Raw genomic sequence first — 18,848 nt, 5'->3', positions numbered from 1 at the left:
GTACTTGGTAGTATCTGATGCTGTTAGTAGAACGAGAATTGGACTCGTATGCAGATGCAGATGCGGTCATCGTAGTCATTTAAGCTGGTGGCGATCCTCATTGTCTGCAAGGGGGTCGAACGTGTCTCGGTTAAGGGGAAGACGAGGAAGAAGCGACAGCCTGAATGGAGAAGCGATATAGAGAGATAAAGAGGGGAGAGAGAGAATTGCTGCTAGCCTGCCGAAAACGACACCGTCTCTTCTAAGTGTACTGCATAGTAGCATCACCAGTCCGTCATCCGACGACAAGCTCCAAGCCATGCAACGAGCCATTGAGAACCGCCAAAAGCCTCCTTCAGCGCGACATGACTAAGGAGACATGGACGTAGATACGCCGGCGGTTCGTACTCGTAATAATGCTCGAACCCAGATGGCAGATGCACAAATGGGCCAATGGGTGGAGGGCATATACGCGTGGTGGCCAGGGATTGATTGACTCGGAGCCATTACTAGCATCCCTGGACGGGGCCTCTCCACAATGGGCCCAAGCGGAACAACGGCTGCGTTGTCCATCAGCGGGGACGGCATGACATGACTTTTGGATGGAGGATGTCGACTGTTGTTTGGTTCGGTTGCAGTGCGTATGTATGTACGGAGTTGATTCCATGAGTTGGGTTCATGTTGATGACGCTTGCATGTGCCAATGCTCCAGTCGTTTAACCGACTTTTGTTGTCGATGCAGACACGCAAGGCATTGGATCGTATGTTCAAAGCTGTGTTGCTTGTCGCTGTGTGGTCTCTTTCGTACTCGCCAAAAAGGAAGAAAGAGAAGACCATCGCATCCCACTTTTTGGAAATGACATGCTGAGACATGGAAGATAAAGAGAGGCAAGACAATTCTCTATGCTTGCCTCGTTGTTCACTGTAGCTGTAATACCTACTCTAGATTATCCTCATCCTCATCTTCATATCACCATATCATATCAAATGCAAGCAATCATCCAGTGCATCGCCCCCAATCCCACCAAAATCATGCGCCTAGATTCCCCTTCATCTATCGCGCCCACGTTTCGCCCAACAAGCTGGGCATTCGCCACCCCTGCCATTTGATCCAAATTCCAGAGGTTCGTGGCATCCATTTTTCCCCTGCGTCTCGGCTGCAGCAGCTTGCAGCAGCTTGCAGCAGTACAGCACCCACTAACATGCAGAGGCTAGTGCGCTAAACCTTGCGGCCGTAGTGGCTCTAGCGCGCAGCTAGCCGGGGCTGTTCTAGGCTCTGGGTGGCCCGAGCGGGAGGAGGCAATCTCGCTGAGCCGGGCCTTGGCTCGTCCCCTGGCAGCTCTGCAATGAGCCTTTCAATGCGAGATACCTGGGGGCCTGTCTCTCGGGTACCTGATCAACGGGGCAGATGCTACCTCGAGCGAGTATGGATTGCTGTGCTGTTTGCGGCGTACTCTTCGGCAGTTGCACTAGGTACTCCAGGTACATTAAGTACACGCACGAGGTACCTGCGCCCGCTAGCGCCAATCTCTCTCCCCCAGCTGCAAACGCCTCGAGCTTCAGGTTTCTTCCCTCTTTAGCCCAAGCCAAGAAGTACCTTGTCCGCTTTGCTTGCTGGTCTAACTCCAAGCAATTCGCCTCCCTCTTTTCGATATCAGGCTACTGCTCTCTTCTTCTCCTCGACTTTCCCCCTCTTCTCGGTTCTTGTCTCTCGATCTTGTCCAACTGCCATTCATCTTCGTCTTCCTTCATTCATCAAGGATAGATAATTCGATCTTCATTTATCTAATTGGATACTCGTTCAATTGGAAACATTTGAAGCACTCAGCCTACATCACATCGTCAAAATAGGTCCAAGCTCGCCAATGTCAACTTTGTAAATCGCATCCATCTCTCTCTCTCTGTCTCTCTCTCTCGTGGTTGCTTAGCGCCACAGCGTCTTTCTCTCCTCTCCCCTCTCTACTCCTCTTTCTTTCACTCTCCTCTCCTCTACCCGCTCTCTCTTTTCTTCTTCTTCGCCACAAGGCTCCCTCATTCGAAATTGGACATCACCATCGCCACACGAATACGACTTCCCCTGCCACTTGCAAACCCGTCACCAGCTGCATTGTTCCATTCTCCAAGCTTCGTGCAACCCACAGGTATGATTTCTTTCCCTCCCTCTATTCGCACTTCCCGTTGGCCTGCATGTGCCGGCAGTGGCAACGTCAGGTGCTCCCCACGCATATTTTTATTTTCGTCTCTGCGCACAGCCCCTACAAACATTCTCCCTTGCATATATCCAAGATGCTGACTTCCGTCTCCCAGACAGCCTTTTTTCTTGTACACTCTGTTTTACCTCTTGCTATTGTTCTCGCCTCTTTTTGATCTGACGAGAATCTGATTTCGGCCATTCTTCCTACACTTCGCCACATTTTTGCCTTGCCCTCATAACCACCACCATCATGGCTACTCCCGACAAGAGGCAGTCTACTGCCAGCGTTGTTCTCACCAGAGAAGTCACCGTCGAGATTTCTGTGCCCGACAAGGCCCTCACCCCTACCGTGGGCGTCTATGCCGTGCCGACCAATGCCACCTCGGTCACCAGCATCACATCCAACCCAAACTCCGACAAAACGACCACCAATCCCTTTGATGCCGACATTGAAGCTCTCAATTCTCACAGCTCCTTTGACAAGCCCCTCCGAAAAAGCATGACGCTGGATGCCAAGAAGAACTGCCAAGTGTGGCCCGGAAAGGATCACTGGGAGAAGCAGGCCCAGCAGACCAAAGTGAAGCGAAACAACTGCGCCTGCATGGCCAACCTGAGCCCGCGCAACAAGATCATTGCCAAGGTCCTCATCATTGTCCTGGTCGTGGGAGTCGCCGTCAGCGTCGGCTTTGGCATCAGCAAGCCGCTGGGCGCACCGCTCTGGGGCGACAAGTCCAACTGAAAGCAAACATGCTCCTCCGTGATGCTTCCGATGACGAAACGTCGTACGAACCTTTTTTCTCGCAGGCCCTCCTGGGGCAATATGCCGACCGCTTTGGAGTACCACCCATCTTCAAAGTCATTTTTTTTTCCTTCGCCGAGTCACACATTGTGCCGCCACTTCTCTTGTTCTTCTTTTATTCAACTGTTCATTGTAATCATGTATGGCCCTGCGATAGCAGAGTGAGGGAGATTTCATATCATAGCCGGGCGTTAATGGAGTTGTGTGGATTTTAGCCCCAATATTTGGAGCGCATTTACGGTAGAAATACACGCTGGAAAGGCCGCTGGATGGAATTGTGCCTCGTCTATGAGCTTCGACCTCGAGCACGAGTTTGTTTTTTTACAGTTACCTATATAAAGGGATACATAAAAGCATACATGCCAGCACACATTTTGAGTCAACCAAGCAGTGATTCCATTGTTGCAATGTCACGATGCTGTCTTGTGGATGGCGTGATTTGTCCGTTTTGGGATTTTCTCTTCCATTTTTCTTTGTTCGCCTATTCTTCTGTGACTGGTCTTTTTTTTTTCCCGCAGTTGGTGCTGATAATGACGGACATGTTACATGGCGCACTGACCCCAGTAAGGGGCTTGCTGGAACGGCCTGATTTCTGACAATGAATCGGGTCGGCAATTGATGTGATGATGCCAAGACGTGAACTTAAGAGCAACAGACGAAATATTGAATTGATGCAGGCGTGTAATGCAGAGCAAAATACCATTAAGTTTTCTTTTTCATGTGAACAAATGAGATACCTACGCCAAGGGAGACAGAGATGGCCGCATGCGGCAGATGGCGATGGTTGTACAAGCTCAAGCTCTAAAAGACGCCACAAGGGAGCAGAAGTACCTCGTACTAGAACTGGTACTAATGGAGGCATGGGGGCAAGGCGTGGATTTGCGCGACAATTCAAACCGAGATGCAAAATCCGGAGCAGATCTGTACCTAAGAGATGAACTGGACTGTTGAATAGACGTCAAAGGTGGGCACACGAAATACACGTATATCAAAGCACGCATGCACTTTCGAGGTTCTAATAATAAAGCGGTTCCTGTCAAATGTGGAAAAAATGGGCTATACACGTATTTCAATTTCATGGTGTGAAGCGCCGCGGGAGATTTCGTGGCCAATCAAGGTTGATGTCGCTGTGTTGGTGGTGGGGCGGGTGATTTGCAGAGGCGCTTTCAAGATGTGTGCATAGTTGGTTAGTGGCTTTTTATGCAATAAATCTGATATCAATGGTGTTTATCTCGAGGACTATGAGTCGACTGTGTTGATATTGTAGTTTATAGAGGGATTTTACATTAATAGCCATAGGTCTAACGGAGGGATTTGTAAATGTTACTGTGCCTGGGCCGTATAGATGGTGTAAAATGCTACATATCTCATCGAAACATCAAACGGTATTGAACCAAGATATTACAGTTGTTTCAAGTAACGTTTTGCAATTGCTTTATTTATTCTGTTTTATATCATGCTCTTTCTCATTAAATCATTCTAACATTAAGAACAATGAACTGGCAGCTACCACCAAGGAAAATGAGGCAGGAAGAGCTGACCAGAGGTGGCTGCCAGCTGAACAGGCGACAATACCAGATGGCAGGAAGTGATTGTGCTGCTTAGTCAAAAGAAAGAAATGAAGACAAACGAACGAAAGAAAAATTTGCATCTTATCTTGGGGTGCCTTAGAAATCTGCGAGCTCGCCCTTTTTCCTCCTTTCCCCAAAACTCTTGTGCAAGCTTCGTCCTCCCCCCGAAGCAATTCTGCACGCCCTCACCACAATCATCCCAGCAACCAAACCACGCAAAACTACTCAATTCTACCTCTCAAAGCAAGCTTTCATCATGGAGGGACAAAGACCTTCCACCGGCTACCTGGTCGTCGCCATCATCATGGCCGTCCTCATCTTTCTCAACATCCTCATCGGCATCGCCTACCTGCTCATCCCCAAGGACTGCATCCGCTGGGGCCCCGAGAACCAGCAGCCTCCTCGTCATAGCCGTAACAACCTTGCCCCTGCGTACAGCCTTCGCTCCATCTTCGTCTCTGGCTCTCACGGTCGTCGCGTTGCCATCATCAACGGCTTTGTTGAAGTGGACGATGACTTTGATGCTTGGGCGTACTGGGCGACGGACTCGGAAGAAACGCTCAGAGGAATCACTACTCACTCGCAGTCTCAGCCTCAGGGGCAGAATCAGGTTCAATCTCAGGCTCGATCTCAGCAGTACCCCATCGGTCTTCACAGAGATGCAGGTGCCGGCATAGTCAGCACCAGACCATCTGCCACCGCCGAGTATGGTTACCAGCACCACAACGAGCGCATGGAGATTCCCCTCGAAGGCACTGTCGCCAGAGTTCCTGCCCACAGAACCAGTGGTGGATTTGCCTTTACCGAGTACGACTTCGAACCGCCCATGGAGTACGCCGCTGAGCGAGCTGCGTCGCGTCATTCCCACCCTCTTGCTCGCGGTAATGAGATCGAGCTCCCGCAGACGCCTACGCCCACGGTGCGTACATGGGGAAGAGACAGCGACGCTACCATTCGAGCTGTCGTTGATAATCCCCGAATGAGCGTTGGTGGCTCGAGGCCCAAGAGTTACCGCTCTGAGGGACAGGCTTCGAACGATGCTGGCCGTCAGGGCTACTAAAGGTACGATGGGTATCTACGAGGCGTGAGAGCAAGAAGTACAGTTGGGGCAAGGAGACGCACTAAACAAAAACGCACAAAAAAGGAACATCTCACCTCTTCATGGCACAGGAATCTGTAGGCTAATAGGGGGCATCGGCTGCATTTAGATCATTTCTGGCTCGTCGAGGCACTTGGCTCGTCTAAGCTGAACACATGTACGGGATACACAAAACAGGGAACAACTGAACTACCAAGTCTAGGTATGTAGTGAGCAGGTTGTTATTCAAGCTCCATATAATCATGGTATCGTAAATCGCCAGAGTTTCCGTTCACAGCACGTAAGTTCACCATGTGTATTCACTACGTACCTAGGTTCAGGAGGAGTAGGTTCAGCCAGTAAGTTCATCATGTAAGATCACCATCACATCAGAGTAACGAACAACAAAAAGACTGGATAAAGGATTCATCTCACACCATCAAAACATGAGCATATTCCATGGACCGTCACATTAACTAAAAGTAAGATTTCAGAACACTGGCCCAGCCATGTCCCCCCAATTTCGCCATCTCGTTCTCTTTTCGCAAAAAGTTCTCATTGCGCTTGTCTAAAAAAAAAAAGAAGCAGAGGCGCCTTTCACAACCCTGTTTTTTTCCCTTCTAGTTCTCCGTATAGTGTGTGTGCCCTTTCCTCGAGCCCTGTTTCAAAGTAGAATTGTTAAGTGAAAATAAGAAAAAGAAAAAGAAAAAAAGACAAGAGTAAAAAGAATAAAGAGTTTAAAAAAGATGGGGAAAAATACAAGTAACCTCCGTCTCTCTCTTCCTCACTCTTCTCTGTTAGCGTCCTCCAAATCCAAACTAGTTAATGCTCAGGCAGTTGTTGGTCTCAATGTTTCGATATTTCTGTGCACTTCTTACGGCGTCTCTATTACGCCGTCTGCGTTTGGTCACCGCTGAGGAGCGTCGTTGTTGTATCACCAGAGGTAGTCTATCGCGGTGTTCCTAGATGCTTGGTGCCGTGGGTGCAGTGATTCGAGTATAAAAGCAATGGGTAAAGATGGCGAAAAGACAATCTTCAAATGGGGGGTTACAGATGCGCGATTCGTCGTTCCATTGTCGTTGTGGTGCATGGCGAATGGCTGTTTCTCGTCCTCGGGGGCAATGATGTTCCGCCATCATCTATGTCGCTGGTCTGAATGCATGTGCTCTGTCTTCTGCTGATGCCGCTCGTACGGACGGCTTGCGGGAGCACTCATCCATTAAAATGTATTATCGTAAAGAAATGACTTGGCGAGAAAAGAACAAGAAAGGGGAGTCTAGTCAAGCCTTGAAGTAGGGCGGGGGGCTGCAAATCATCAGACAGACTGATATAATAACAATGGTTCGCCGACGTTTTCGATTTCGGGAATGGTGCACTTGAGGTCAAACGCTTTGGAAAGGACAATTTTGAAAATCTAGAATCAGATTAGTTTCCTGCCATACAAGTCAAGCACGCAGAAGCAATCACACCTTTTGTACGTTGATGCTGTGGCTTGTACTTGAGAAAATCAGTGATGCCCGCATGGCTTTGGCAAATCGTCTCGCCTGCAAGTTGGCATTTTGTCAGCAAATTGTCCTGTAATATGTTTCCGTGACAGACAGCCTACCTGATTGGAAATCTCCTCTTGGTCCTGGATTGGAAAGTTGACAAAGTGGTCGTACTTGGTGCCGACCAAGACGGGGATTGCCGTCTTGTTGAATCCACGGCCCTGGCGATACCACTCCTTGATGCTGTTGAGCGTGCTCTTGCGCGTCAGGTCAAACATGAAGAGGATGGCGACTGCGTCATTGCACACCAGCGGCAGCATGTTGACAAACTCGCGCTGGCCGCCCAAGTCCCAAATGGAAAAGGTGATTTCGGTGTTGCGGATGGAAATAGTCTTTTCCATGAAATTGACACCCAGCGTCTGGATGTAGTCCTCGTCCCAGCTCCCCTCCACGTATTTGACCATGAGCGACGTCTTGCCAATCTGGGCATCGCCAACCATGCCGACCTTGATCACCACGTGGCTCCGGCCGTTGGATTGGTCGCCTGAGCTTGGCCGGTAGTCGTTGTATGGCGGAGGTGCCGGGTTTGACAAGCCGCTAGCTGGCCTCGAAAGCGATCCCGACACGGGCGGAGTCTGTCGGCTTGGGGACTCTTCATCCTGCCTCAGGCTGCCGGCAAGGCTGTGGTCGAGCGAGTGGCTCTGCTGGTGGTGGAAGCCACCATTGCTGGAAGCGACCTCTGAAGCGCCGTCGAAGCCGCCCATGGTGTCGTCCGGGCCCTGGCTGATGTCGGCCTCGTGAGGGGGGAGAAAGTCTTGCTGCTGGGAAATATCCATCTCCGTGGTTTCGACGGCGGCGGCGTCGTGGAGCTGGTCTGAGCGGGCCGCGATGATGATTGATGAATCCAGGCTGAACAAAGGGAGAGAAGGACGGTAGAACAACGGCAGGCGACGGGGCGCGGCGAAATGAAGGAGCGGAATGAGATTGAAATCAGGGCGGGTTGGATTGGTTGGTTTGTAAGGCTCGTCGGGTTTCGGATTGGAATCAGCTCGTTCGTCACGTCGGCGCGGGGATCAGCGGGCGGGCGGTTGCGCAGGGGCAAGATTAAAGAAGGAGAAAAAGAAAAGAGAGAACGAAGAAGAAGTCAACAAAGGAAACGGGTCCAGTCCAGGTCAACGGGCAAAGTCAAAATGTCGAGGTTTGAGTTGCTTTGGCTTTGGGATGGGATGGGATGGGATGGGATGGGATGAGGGGTGGTGAGAGCAATGGTGGAAGACAGATTGGGCCTAGCAGGGGTTTGTTTGTCCGGGTCTTGGTCTGGGGGATTTATTTCTGGCGTTAATCTTCTCAAGGGAAACAAAGGCTCGGGCCGGAATTACAGAGGCGCCGCCACCTGATTACAGTGAGCGAAAGCACGGGGCATCAGCTGCTCAACTCAAGTGAACTGTGCTGGATAATCGATTGAAGCCTAATCAATAGAATGGAAATGGAACCAATGGATTTGCGCTACGGAGGTGCTTCTCGCTGGGCATCAGCGGCCTTTTAGTGGTCAGCATGCAGAGCATAGCACCTGTGCTGTGCTGTGTGCTGTGCTGTGCTGGCAGTTCATATTAGTGGGTGTAAAGGGGGCATGGCGATGCGTGACTGACGTGACGTGACGTGACGAGCTGAGATTTGATGGCAGAATTGGGCGGGACGAGATGGGGGATTTTTTGCGTTTGTTTAATTCCAGCAAGGGTGTACATAAGCGAGAAGAGGGTGGGGATGCTGATGACGATTGATGATGGGTGATTTTAAAAAATGAGATTTGATGAACCTATTGACGGTATAAGTTGAGTGTGGTGTGGGAGCGTGTAAGTGAGTGTATGAGTGAGTGAGTGTCTCATGAGATATAGCACCTGAACGTGTATAGACTTTCCTCTGCTTCATTCAGTAGCTTCTCTGTTTCTCCGCCGACGATTGAACTTTGCTTGCTTAGATACTTTGGACGTGCATTAGAACATGATTTCCAGCGCTCCGTAATCATCATCCAAGCTCCTCGTGTTATGCTGACGGTTAATTCCATCCCAGCCAATCACATGTCCAAGCTACGCCCCCAAAGGCATCAATAATCGACGCACAAAACAAGTGGCTTGAACCATGTACTCCGTAGCTACATGACGCTTGGCTGGATCCAGACCAGCGCAGAAGTCAATCAATGTCCCGGCTACCGAACGGGAACAATGTAAACAATTCAATGCAAAACAAACAAAGGAAAACAGATGGTTTCAACACCAACTCTTTTATTTGCTGCTCCATAATGGATGGCACCTTATCCCCTTATCGATTCCATGTGCTTTTTGTACCTTGGACAGCTTCACGTTGGGCATGTCCTCTCACGTGACGTAGCAGCTCTGCCTGCCTTGTTGCTGCAAGTCACCCGCACTCCATCGGTGCTTCAAGTGACCGCCGACTTGCACCATCACTTGCATGACTGACCGCCGATATTCTCGATACGCATGTCGTTACCTTAACTCATTCTTCATAGGATAGATTCTACCAAGATTAGCCTCCATGGTTACAACGCAGTCACTGCCGGCAATTGCACAATTATACCTACCTCGAGACATTGTTGGTCCAAGACGGGTTGATTCTCTGCCCATGGATATTAACATCAACAAAAAACAACAGCCAAGCGCACTGTCTCGACTCACACAATCTGTAGGTATCTGAACCATGTTGGCGCCCACCTCCAGCCAGGACATGGCCACAGAAGCATCTTGAGCACCGACATTGACCCATAGCCGTCCTTGAGCAGTGTCTGCATGCTGTTAAACCACCGATCCGGATCTCGCGTCACGAGCACCACCTTGGCATCCGGGTACAGCTCGACCATTTCGGCGATGAAGGCGTTGGTGGGAACATCAGTGACGGCAGCAAAGCCGGCCGTGGCCTCGCGCAGGAGCTTCATGAGGACGGGCTTGTTGTCGCGGTTGGCGAAGGCGTCGCACCAAAGCTTGACATAGGCTGTTTCCATGAGCGTGAATATGAGCACAAGAAGCATGAGGGACTGGACCAACCGTCTTCTCGGCTAAACAGCTGCGTTCCTCCATGCATCACCGGCTCTCCCAGCAACCTTTCCAGGGCCAGGGCCATGGATACAGTCCCGGTGCGGGAGTAGCCGGCGCCGATGACCTGCACGGTCTGGGTCCGGTCGGTGGGGATTGAGGGAACTCCGCCCATTTTGACGGCGCTCGACGAAAAGCTGTAATACTTTTTTTCGAAGACGTCGGTATTGCAGACTTGGTATCGATCAGAAAGCTAGATTACGACAAAGGAGTGTGCTGCCCTTATACTGCCCGAGTGCGACCACCATCGGATCATCGGCAGCATATACTATGTGCTAACCCCCTACTTTGGACTCATCCTCATCGCCTGTCTGCCGTTACAACAACAGCAGGCCTCTCAAGAATGCGCTAGGCAATGCCAACTGACATCACCAAGCTTGTTAATCCTCTATTAGGCTTTGAACTTGAATTTGTTCTTGAGACGGATCATCCAAGAGGCAGCCTCTGATTGCCTCTAGCTTTGGAAGTCGGCGATCCTACCTCAACACCCAACTGGATGCAGGACCGCACTTGGAATCCTGTGCCCCGTTTTTATTAATAGAATCCAATCAAGATGAGAAGCCAGGATTCTCTCTCTTCCTTGTATTCATCGGCGATGGCTGTCTTGGCGCTGCAGTTGTCTTTGGTTGATTCGCCAACATCGCTCTTTGTCAATTGCAGCCCTGATTTTTAGCTGCCGGAGCCGGGTAATGAAGACAGTGGTTTTTTTTCACAAGCATATGGAAGTAGTGAGTCTAATGTCGCTGTGGGTATGTAAGAGCAAGTTTGGACTATGTACGGATGCTAATGCATCGCCAGATATATACGCTTACACTTTCCGTCGTGTCGCTTTTTTTCTCCCTCATAAACTCATCATATTTAGAACACAACTGTCTTGTGTCCGTTCAAAAACACTCTTCCTTCGGCATACCAGCGAACCGCCGCCGCCAGCACCTGCGTCTCGACCGTGGATCCCTCCTCTGTCAGCTTCTTGGGGTCCATGCTGTGGTCGACTCGGGTGACTTGCTGCTCGATAATGGGGCCCTCGTCGAGATCGGCCGTGACAATGTGCGCCGTGGCACCGATAATCTTGACTCCGCGGTCGAAAGCCTGGTGGTAGGGCTTTGCGCCGATGAAGCTGGGCAAGAAGCTGTGGTGGACTGTTGGCCATTGTGTTAGCATACGAGCATGGGAATGGGACAATGCGACTGGGTTTGACTGACTGTTGATAATCTTTCCGGACATTTCCTCGCAAAGCTTGGGCGACAGCACCTGCATGTACCGGGCCAGGACAACCAGCTCAATGCTGTGCTGCTTGATCAGCTCCAGCACCTTGGCCTCCTGCTCCAGCTTGGTGTCCTTGGTCACGGGTATGTGGTGGAACTCAATGCCGTAGCTCTTGGCCAGGGCCTCAAAGTCGGGGTGGTTGGACACAATGATGGGCACTTCGATGAGCAGCTGGCCAGTCTTCATGCGGAACAGCAGGTCGTTGAGGCAGTGGCCAATCTTGGACACCATGATGAGCACGCGGGTGCGGCGCTTCAAGGGCCGGAAGTTGTACGTCATGCTGTACTCGGTGGCGAGGGCCTGGAAGTCGGGCTCGAGGTGCTCAGTCGACGAGGCATCGGCAACGTCTGGAGCAGGGCCAAAGTGCACGCGCATGAAGAACTTGTTGGTGACGGGGTCGGAGAACTGCTGCAGGTCGAGCACGTTGTGGCCCTTTGCGGCGAAGATTCCCGTGACGGCGTGGACAATGCCGGGCTTGTCGGGGCAGCTGAGGGTGAGGATGTGGCCGGAGGAAGCCATTGCGACGGGATTTCGCGGGTGTATCGGGGCGTTGAAGCGCAAGATTTGCTGGCTGGGCGAAGTGCGATATCGCAGAGGAGAGATATCTCGAGTTGAGTCGAGATTGCTAACGATGACGAGCTACGTCAGACACTGAAGATCGGCAAACAGCTAAACGGACAGCTTTCAATTTCAATTGAGCAGTTAAAGAGGAGAAAGAAGAGAGTCGAAAAACAAAGTTCGACGCCGCGCTGGCTTAAAAAAAATTCCAATTGGAGCTGGGGGAAAAAAAAAAGAGTCATCCATCCCGGATGTAGCTCGGCGAGTTTGGCCTCTGACTCTTACTATTTACTAAGTAGTAGTAGCTGAAATATTAGCTGAGCTTCCAGACTTGGAGGAAACTCCCCCCACTGCGGGCTGCTTAGCCCTCCGGACCGGTGGCTTTGTTTTGTTGTTTTAATTTAATCTGCATCGCGTAAGTTGTTTTGCAGACTATTCAGTATAGCCTGAATGATTTTCTAGATGCTTCTCTTCTTTTTTTTTGTGACGGTTGTGAATTCTGAGTGTGAATGGGGCCGAGAACCGGGGGCTGGTGGAGCTCCGGTTGGTGTCTTGTCGCTTTTGGCTATTTTGACATGTGTCAGATTAGACGTCTTGTATTACTGGGTCTGTTCTTGGTGGGATTGAATTATGTGAGAATATTGAGAGCGTCGTGGAATGAGAATCCAATGAGGAGCCAATGGTCAACACTTTGCACACCATATGATAATTGAATGAAAAGTATTATTAGAAATGTTTCTTTTATTACACAAAAGGACTGTTTACTAATTAATCAACTGCGGGTATTATAAAACATTAACCGTGTAGAAAAGCCACGCCCTCATTAGCATCATTCCTCATTACGCATTACCAGATGCAATAACACGAACAACACCTCAGCACGCCCAGGTTTTCAATCTCTCGTTTAACACAAAAGAAGAGAAACGTTTCTCAAGAAAGAGACATTGACAAAAGGAGTGGTTTGAAAACTCCCATGCCAACGTCTTACACCATCTGCTCCGGAGGGTGCCCAACCGCCCGTCGAGGCATCGTCGGATTAGCATATTCTCCATTGGCCGCAGGTCCAGCGCCATTGGTGTATCCAGCACCATTAGTATACCCAGCGCCATTAGTATGACCGGCACCGTTGGTATACCCAGCACCGTTATTATATCCATACTCATGCTTGCCGTGATGGTGTCCATATCCATTACCAACACCATTAGTCGTGCCACCCGCAAAGCTCTCAGTGCCCCATCCAACACGCCTCGTGAAGGTTGAATCGAACAAGTCGCCATTGCCCACGGTGTACGGGAATGCCACGCCGCGGTTCAGCGGGATGTGGTTGAAGCGCCAGTCCCAGATGGATGCGTACAGCATGCGGTATGCGGAAAAGGCCATGACAGTGCCGATGATACCTCCGGCGACGACGTCGTACCAGTTGTGGAACTCGTCAATAGTGAGGGCACCGCCGATGAGGACCGCGCCGAGGATGGGGGCGTAGACGGCAATGAGCTTCCACATGGCCGGGTGGTAGTTTGCAAACACCTTGAGCTTCGCGTTGAGGTACAGAGACAGGTAAACGAAGCCTGCGAAGGCCGCGGTGGTGTGGCCGCTGGGGAACGACTCCAAGCTGTCGTCAATCTGATCTGGGTCTCCGGTGCAAATGTCACGCGTGAAGTAGATTTGCTGGAATCCAGTTCTGTCCAGTCCGGAAGTTGTGACGCGGCTCAGATCCGGCTTGCACACGTCGAGGAAGTGTGGGCGAAGGCCTCCGATGAGCCATTTGCAGAACACTTGGAACACGGCTGCGCAGATGAGAGAGTACAAGAGACCGATGACACCGTTGTTGACGTCCCAGAATGAGCGGATGCGGATCTGCATGACGAGGATGATGAAGATGGGAATAATGGAAGCGAGGAAAGCTGCCAGCCAGATGGGGACAATCTCCTTTCGAAGAGGGTAGCCGAATTCAGGCCAGACGATTTCACCGTCGGAAAATGTGACGGGGAACGAGCGTGTCGGCGCAGGTTTGGCTTCGTAGATCTAGGTAAGACGTCGAGTCAGTTTTGTTACTTATTTGCATTTCTGGTAGACTCTCGACTTACACCGAGGCCGATGGCTCCCATAGCCACCATGGTCAAGATGTCCAACCAAGTCACTCTAAGCCATTGTCCAAAGCTAGGACGCGAGTGCATCGCATACGGAGTGTGTTGGCGACCACGGCCAAATCCTCCACCACGGCCGAGTCCCCATCTCCGTTTTGTCGTCGTAGTCGGCGTCGTAGTCGTAGTGTTGGCTGCTGGGGCCTGTCCCGCGGGGGCGCGAGCTCTGTTTCCAAAGAGAGCCATGGCCGATGACTGTAAGCAAGCAATCCCCAATATGGATGATGGAAAATCAAGCGATGAGATGTTGAGCAGAAGAAAGCCAAGTCCAGCTGGAAGTCAACGCCGCAGCACCTCCCTTTATCTCCCAGCACCAGCACCAGCACCCAAACCCAAACTCATCATCATGATACACTCCTTCCAACAAACATGCACCCAAAACCACCAAACCCAGGATCGTCACCTCCTGACGTCAACCACAACATTTTCCACCGTCATCGCCACCCGCTCCAGTGGTCCTGGCAAGCCCTGGGCCGTTGCCATCCCGCTGCCCTGTCCTTGCCTGTCCTACACTTGGCTTGTCCCCCCTGTCCGCTCCCGCGAATAAAAGAGGCCACAGCCGTGAATAGCGTCATATGTGCAACAAGCTTGGCAGTAACGTTGTTTAGCCGGCACCTTTGCTCCGAGTGGGGGTTGCGAGAAGCCCAATCAAAACGTCATCGCTTGTCATGGCCATCGAGATTTCGACCCGCCATCCACTTTCGGGCTGCTTCACCGACCGGCTGTCGTCTCACCGAATTCACCGAACTCATACAATCATCCAAGTGTTCCTCCAATCGACACTTGATCATCAACTAGGTAATCCAAAAAAATATCTTCAATCCAATCTGCTATTCGTGGTATGATAGAACAAGATATGATATCCAATTTCGCTCAGGAAACTTCCAAAAAATAGTTCGTCCCTTTCCAACTACAGTAGCAATCTGCGATCCCTTTCAAATGTAAAACATACTATCCTTGAGCCTCTCATGGACCTGCACCTCCTGCTGCAATGCCCCAGTACTGGGACCACCCGCAGCGCCTTCCACCATCGACGTCGCTTCTGAAGCAGGCGGCGTCTCAAATAAACTGCTGAGGTAGCATCGTGACCGCTCGCACAAGACATCTGCATAGTATGCCGGAGCGCAGTAGCTCACGGCCTTGGTGGCCCGACCAAATGCGTAGCACATACTCTGCGTCAGATTCTGGAACTCGTCTGCTATGTTCTTTCCAGGCGTCTTCGCGTATCTTGCGCGAAAGATCTCATCCAGCACAACATAGTAATGCGCTGGTCTGGCCGTTCCCTGTAGTGCTGTGTGCGCCTGGAGGAAAAAGTCCCAGCTGCGAGCTTCTGTGACGCCTCGATCAATCACAGTACCAGCCTTGGTGTTTCCCCCCTTGTCCGCGTCGGCGGCCATAGTTGGATAAAAACGAGTATGGTGGCGTTTACCGACAACGGCCACAGTCATGCGTGGTAGGCCTTTCTTTTGATCTGGTGCCGGGTAGATCTCTTTGCAGGCGGCTCGTAGCAACGGGAGCTCTTGGTCTAATACCGGCTGATACTGCCCCTCTGAGACGCCGTCGCGGTATACAATGATATTTTCCGGAAACTCTGAGTGTTTGCCTTTCTGGCGCCACAAACGCAGGCGCGATTTCAGCATTTCAGTGAGATCCGCAACCAACTCCTGACGGGCTTTAGGCTGGATGCTGAGGATACCGGGCCACTGGCCGAGCTTCTGGTCAATGCTAGCAACCATACTGGCTATACTGGGAGCCTGCTTTTCTCCGGCCGTCGGATGAGTTACATCGATACCAACAATCATGGTTTTATTCTCAGTAATGAATCCCAAGTGTGTGGGATCGACGAGATGGTTGTTGCCGCCAAGCTTTAGGTTAAACTTGAGCGCGAGATTGCGAAGATACTGGTCTTGGCCCTTGGGGTTGGCAATCTTGGTGCCGACGCTGCAAACGGTATGGATGCCATATTTCACATCGCCAAGATATTTGACGCGGTTGTACAACGGAATAGGAGTTGCGGGCAGGATGACGAAGAGCAGCTGTAGCGACGATGCAGCACGCTTCATCAACGCCTCAAGCTCAGGGTCGTCGTTATTAGTAAGTTGAAGTCGTTGAAAGGGTTGAAGCGGTGGGCTGGCAGCGATGCCGGTATCACCCAGCACGGCATGGAAGCTGCGCAAGACTTCAGTAAGGCCTGCACTGGTGAATGTCTGGGCGTGCGGATAGTCGTTGGGCATCTCAATGTAGACACAAGACCACTTCTGCATACTGCCGGCGTTGCTGAATTTGAGACTCGGAGAGTCCCTTGGTAGCATGTTCCAACTGCCCCCAAACGTGGGAATTTGTCGGTTCTGGCCGTAACCAACTTTTGGGCTAGCGATAACGCGGCCCGAAACGGTAATGAGGTCCTGAGAAATATCGATTCCAAACTGGGCCTGAGAGGAATGAGTAAGCCAGTCGTTCGTTTTATAATACCAGAATCGCAACAGGAGCTCACCAATAATGGGTTTGTTTCAGAAGACAGGCCCGCAATTTTCAGTCCCTTTGTCACAATAGATGTAGCGTTGTCGAACGGCTTACGAACAGCAAACCTGATCATTTGCTGGGCCTGGGCCGTGCTGAGCGTGGTATTGCACGGCTGGCCAGGCAGCACATAACAAACCTGGAGCGGCAAGTAATTGGGATTTGCTCTATCGCCGACATTGATGACGGGCAGGTGAGTATCTTGAATGTGGATTTTATACTCTGTGGGAATGTCAGCTAATGGTGGACGGATCAATGAGCATAGCATAGTGGGAGGCTCACTTTTGGCGAAGAAGTCATAGACAGAGATGTACTGTCCTCCCTGAGCTTTGGCGCCTTTCCCACCCTGCTTCTTTGTATCTTGCAAATCTTCTTTGAGCCAAAACTGGACATCCTTTGGCCCAGCTCCAAACGATTTTACTCGAGGGGGGTTCTTGAGGCCTTGTCCATCGTTTTTATTCGCCAAGTACCAAATGGTTTTCACTCGCGAAACGGGTTTACCTCGTCTGTTTAGCTTGTCAGGTAGGTGAGTAACTTTGATCCGAATCCCGTGGATGAATGCCTGCAACTTGGACAATCCCCCCTGAGTGCCTAGGCGGAGGATGAATTGATCCAGCGGGCCCTCTTGGAAGAATGCAGCTTGGCTGACGTTGATATTGACAAGCACACGAGCTGTAGCTGCACGGACACTGGCAAAGAAGCCACGTATGGCGGTGAGGCAGTTTCCAAGGTCCCATGTATCAGACAACTGACCTATGGCAAACGTTTTGGATGATCCGCTTTCGGCCGACCCCATGGAGACGAGGTTGTCGCCCGACTTGGCGTAGTGTTTGAGGAAGATGTTGAGAGCCTGGATGAGGGGCAGCTTTTCGTCATACTGGGCAGATGGGTTCGTCGACGTGAGGTATTCTATCAACTCTGAGGTGGCCAAGGTATTGGTGAGATGGAGCTTGACCTGATACTGAACACCATCCTCCTTTGGTTCATCTTGTCCAATGGATCGATACGCGATGTTGATGGTCCGATCACTAAATTTCTGTCGGCTGAGGATGGTTTTCCTGAAATCACTCACAAGGCCATATTTATACTCGGCCAGCTCTGGTGCCTCCAATAGCAAGCGAACAACCTGTGTCAGCTTATTTCCAGTCGCGGCCGGGGTGACAGACATCTCATATCGGTATAAGACCAGCTTGGACGATGCGGTCAAAGAGACGTAGTTTGCCCACAGAGTAACCTCCGCTCCTTTAGTGCCGTATGCTGGCCGGCGAGGGAGAACATCTTGTAGGCCGAGCGTACTTAGATCGACTGATTTGACCGGAGATATAAGAGCATCTTCCGTTTTGGTCACCGTCTTATCGGGGGCGGGGATTCCGCCGGGAACACTGTGGTAGCCGCTGTGATGAGTGGTTATGGCCCCATGATAGTGGTGTATAATGAGAATGCTGGTGCTCACGAATAGACTGGAGGCGGCCCTCCACCTCTGCCACCTCTGAAAGAACCTCCTCCTCCCCGGTCTCCTCCTCCGCCTCCTCTAAAGGAACCTCCGCCTCGATCTCCTCCACCACCACCACCTCGACCCCCTCCGCCTCGTCCCCCACCACCTCTATAACCTCCTCCACCGCCGCCTCCTCGTGATCCTCCACGATCTTGATATCCTCCTCCGCCTCTACCTCTTCCTCGCGAGGACATTTGTAACGACACTTGGATCTTCTTCCTAGCTTATACTGTAAGCTATCCGTTGAGTTTGGGACCGGTGGGGCAGTTTCTTAGTTCCGGAGCCGTCGTAGTCGGATGGATGCCAAAAGTGGGCTTATCGCGAGTCCAGCTTTTTAAGGTGTGCGGGGGTCACGAGCTTGTGCTGCAAGTTGACTAAGCCAACATTTCACACCACCAAAACACCAAGAACTCCGTATAAGTTTGTTGATGATATCAAGAAGCAAACACATCAAAAAGGCATCAACATTAAGTTTTTCTCTTTGGTATATCCTCTCGACGGCCGGCCTCAAAGAAAGCAAAGCAAGCGTCCATGATCGCTGACAAACAAGAGGCCAACGCTGTGTAACTTGACATGTCCCTTCTTCCCTCGCTGCCACCATTCAATCATTTCATCACTACCCAAACGCCGATACCTATGCACATGAGCTC

At 51.2% G+C, this 18,848-nt stretch overlaps 8 protein-coding genes across 8 annotated transcripts; 2 read left to right on the top strand and 6 right to left on the bottom strand.

Moving 5' to 3' along the window:
- The first annotated feature begins 2,003 nt into the window (after positions 1-2,003).
- M431DRAFT_361588 (hypothetical protein) lies at positions 2,004-3,183 on the top strand. Its single transcript, XM_024914564.1, has 2 exons — positions 2,004-2,120; positions 2,287-3,183. Exon 2 carries the CDS (start codon positions 2,424-2,426, stop codon positions 2,910-2,912), a length of 489 nt encoding a protein of 162 aa, XP_024777933.1. The 5' UTR covers positions 2,004-2,120; positions 2,287-2,423; the 3' UTR covers positions 2,913-3,183.
- A 1,616-nt stretch (positions 3,184-4,799) lies between these two features.
- Positions 4,800-5,603, top strand: M431DRAFT_479755 (hypothetical protein; the record flags this gene model as incomplete). Its single annotated transcript, XM_024915802.1, has 1 exon — positions 4,800-5,603. One exon carries the CDS (start codon positions 4,800-4,802, stop codon positions 5,601-5,603), a length of 804 nt encoding a protein of 267 aa, XP_024777932.1.
- Positions 5,604-6,936: 1,333 nt separating this feature from the next.
- On the bottom strand, positions 6,937-7,872 carry M431DRAFT_77389 (hypothetical protein; the record flags this gene model as incomplete). Its single annotated transcript, XM_024922569.1, has 3 exons — positions 6,937-7,035; positions 7,091-7,165; positions 7,228-7,872. The coding sequence occupies 3 exons, from the start codon at positions 7,870-7,872 to the stop codon at positions 6,937-6,939; spliced, it is 819 nt and encodes a 272-aa protein (XP_024777931.1).
- Positions 7,873-8,387: 515 nt separating this feature from the next.
- Positions 8,388-9,417, bottom strand: M431DRAFT_361522 (hypothetical protein). The gene has a single exon (XM_024914562.1). The coding sequence runs from the start codon at positions 9,035-9,037 to the stop codon at positions 8,831-8,833; it is 207 nt and encodes a 68-aa protein (XP_024777930.1). The 5' UTR covers positions 9,038-9,417; the 3' UTR covers positions 8,388-8,830.
- Positions 9,418-9,797: 380 nt separating this feature from the next.
- On the bottom strand, positions 9,798-10,330 carry M431DRAFT_77320 (hypothetical protein; the record flags this gene model as incomplete). Its single annotated transcript, XM_024922560.1, has 2 exons — positions 9,798-10,114; positions 10,168-10,330. The coding sequence occupies 2 exons, from the start codon at positions 10,328-10,330 to the stop codon at positions 9,798-9,800; spliced, it is 480 nt and encodes a 159-aa protein (XP_024777929.1).
- Positions 10,331-11,073: 743 nt separating this feature from the next.
- M431DRAFT_78185 (hypothetical protein) lies at positions 11,074-12,000 on the bottom strand (the record flags this gene model as incomplete). The annotated part of the gene is made up of 2 exons (XM_024922663.1): positions 11,074-11,354; positions 11,418-12,000. 2 exons carry the CDS (start codon positions 11,998-12,000, stop codon positions 11,074-11,076), a joined length of 864 nt encoding a protein of 287 aa, XP_024777928.1.
- A 1,023-nt stretch (positions 12,001-13,023) lies between these two features.
- M431DRAFT_492478 (hypothetical protein) lies at positions 13,024-14,369 on the bottom strand (the record flags this gene model as incomplete). The annotated part of the gene is made up of 2 exons (XM_024917012.1): positions 13,024-14,064; positions 14,127-14,369. The coding sequence occupies 2 exons, from the start codon at positions 14,367-14,369 to the stop codon at positions 13,024-13,026; spliced, it is 1,284 nt and encodes a 427-aa protein (XP_024777927.1).
- A 749-nt stretch (positions 14,370-15,118) lies between these two features.
- Positions 15,119-18,392, bottom strand: M431DRAFT_78235 (hypothetical protein; the record flags this gene model as incomplete). The annotated part of the gene is made up of 4 exons (XM_024922667.1): positions 15,119-16,615; positions 16,678-16,925; positions 16,986-18,085; positions 18,157-18,392. 4 exons carry the CDS (start codon positions 18,390-18,392, stop codon positions 15,119-15,121), a joined length of 3,081 nt encoding a protein of 1,026 aa, XP_024777926.1.
- Between the last annotated feature and the right edge of the window lie 456 nt (positions 18,393-18,848).

This window comes from Trichoderma harzianum (assembly GCF_003025095.1).
Source record: "Trichoderma harzianum CBS 226.95 unplaced genomic scaffold M431scaffold_3, whole genome shotgun sequence".
NCBI lineage: Eukaryota > Fungi > Ascomycota > Sordariomycetes > Hypocreales > Hypocreaceae > Trichoderma > Trichoderma harzianum.
The sequence above is the reverse complement of the archived record's forward strand: the minus strand, read 5'-3'. Positions and strand labels throughout refer to the sequence as shown.

Bases quoted from the DNA above. Each gene is read 5' to 3' on its own strand.
- M431DRAFT_361522 (XM_024914562.1), bottom strand. From the start codon at position 9,037: ATGAAGCAGAGGAAAGTCTATACACGTTCAGGTGCTATATCTCATGAG.
- M431DRAFT_361588 (XM_024914564.1), top strand. From the start codon at position 2,424: ATGGCTACTCCCGACAAGAGGCAGTCTACTGCCAGCGTTGTTCTCACC.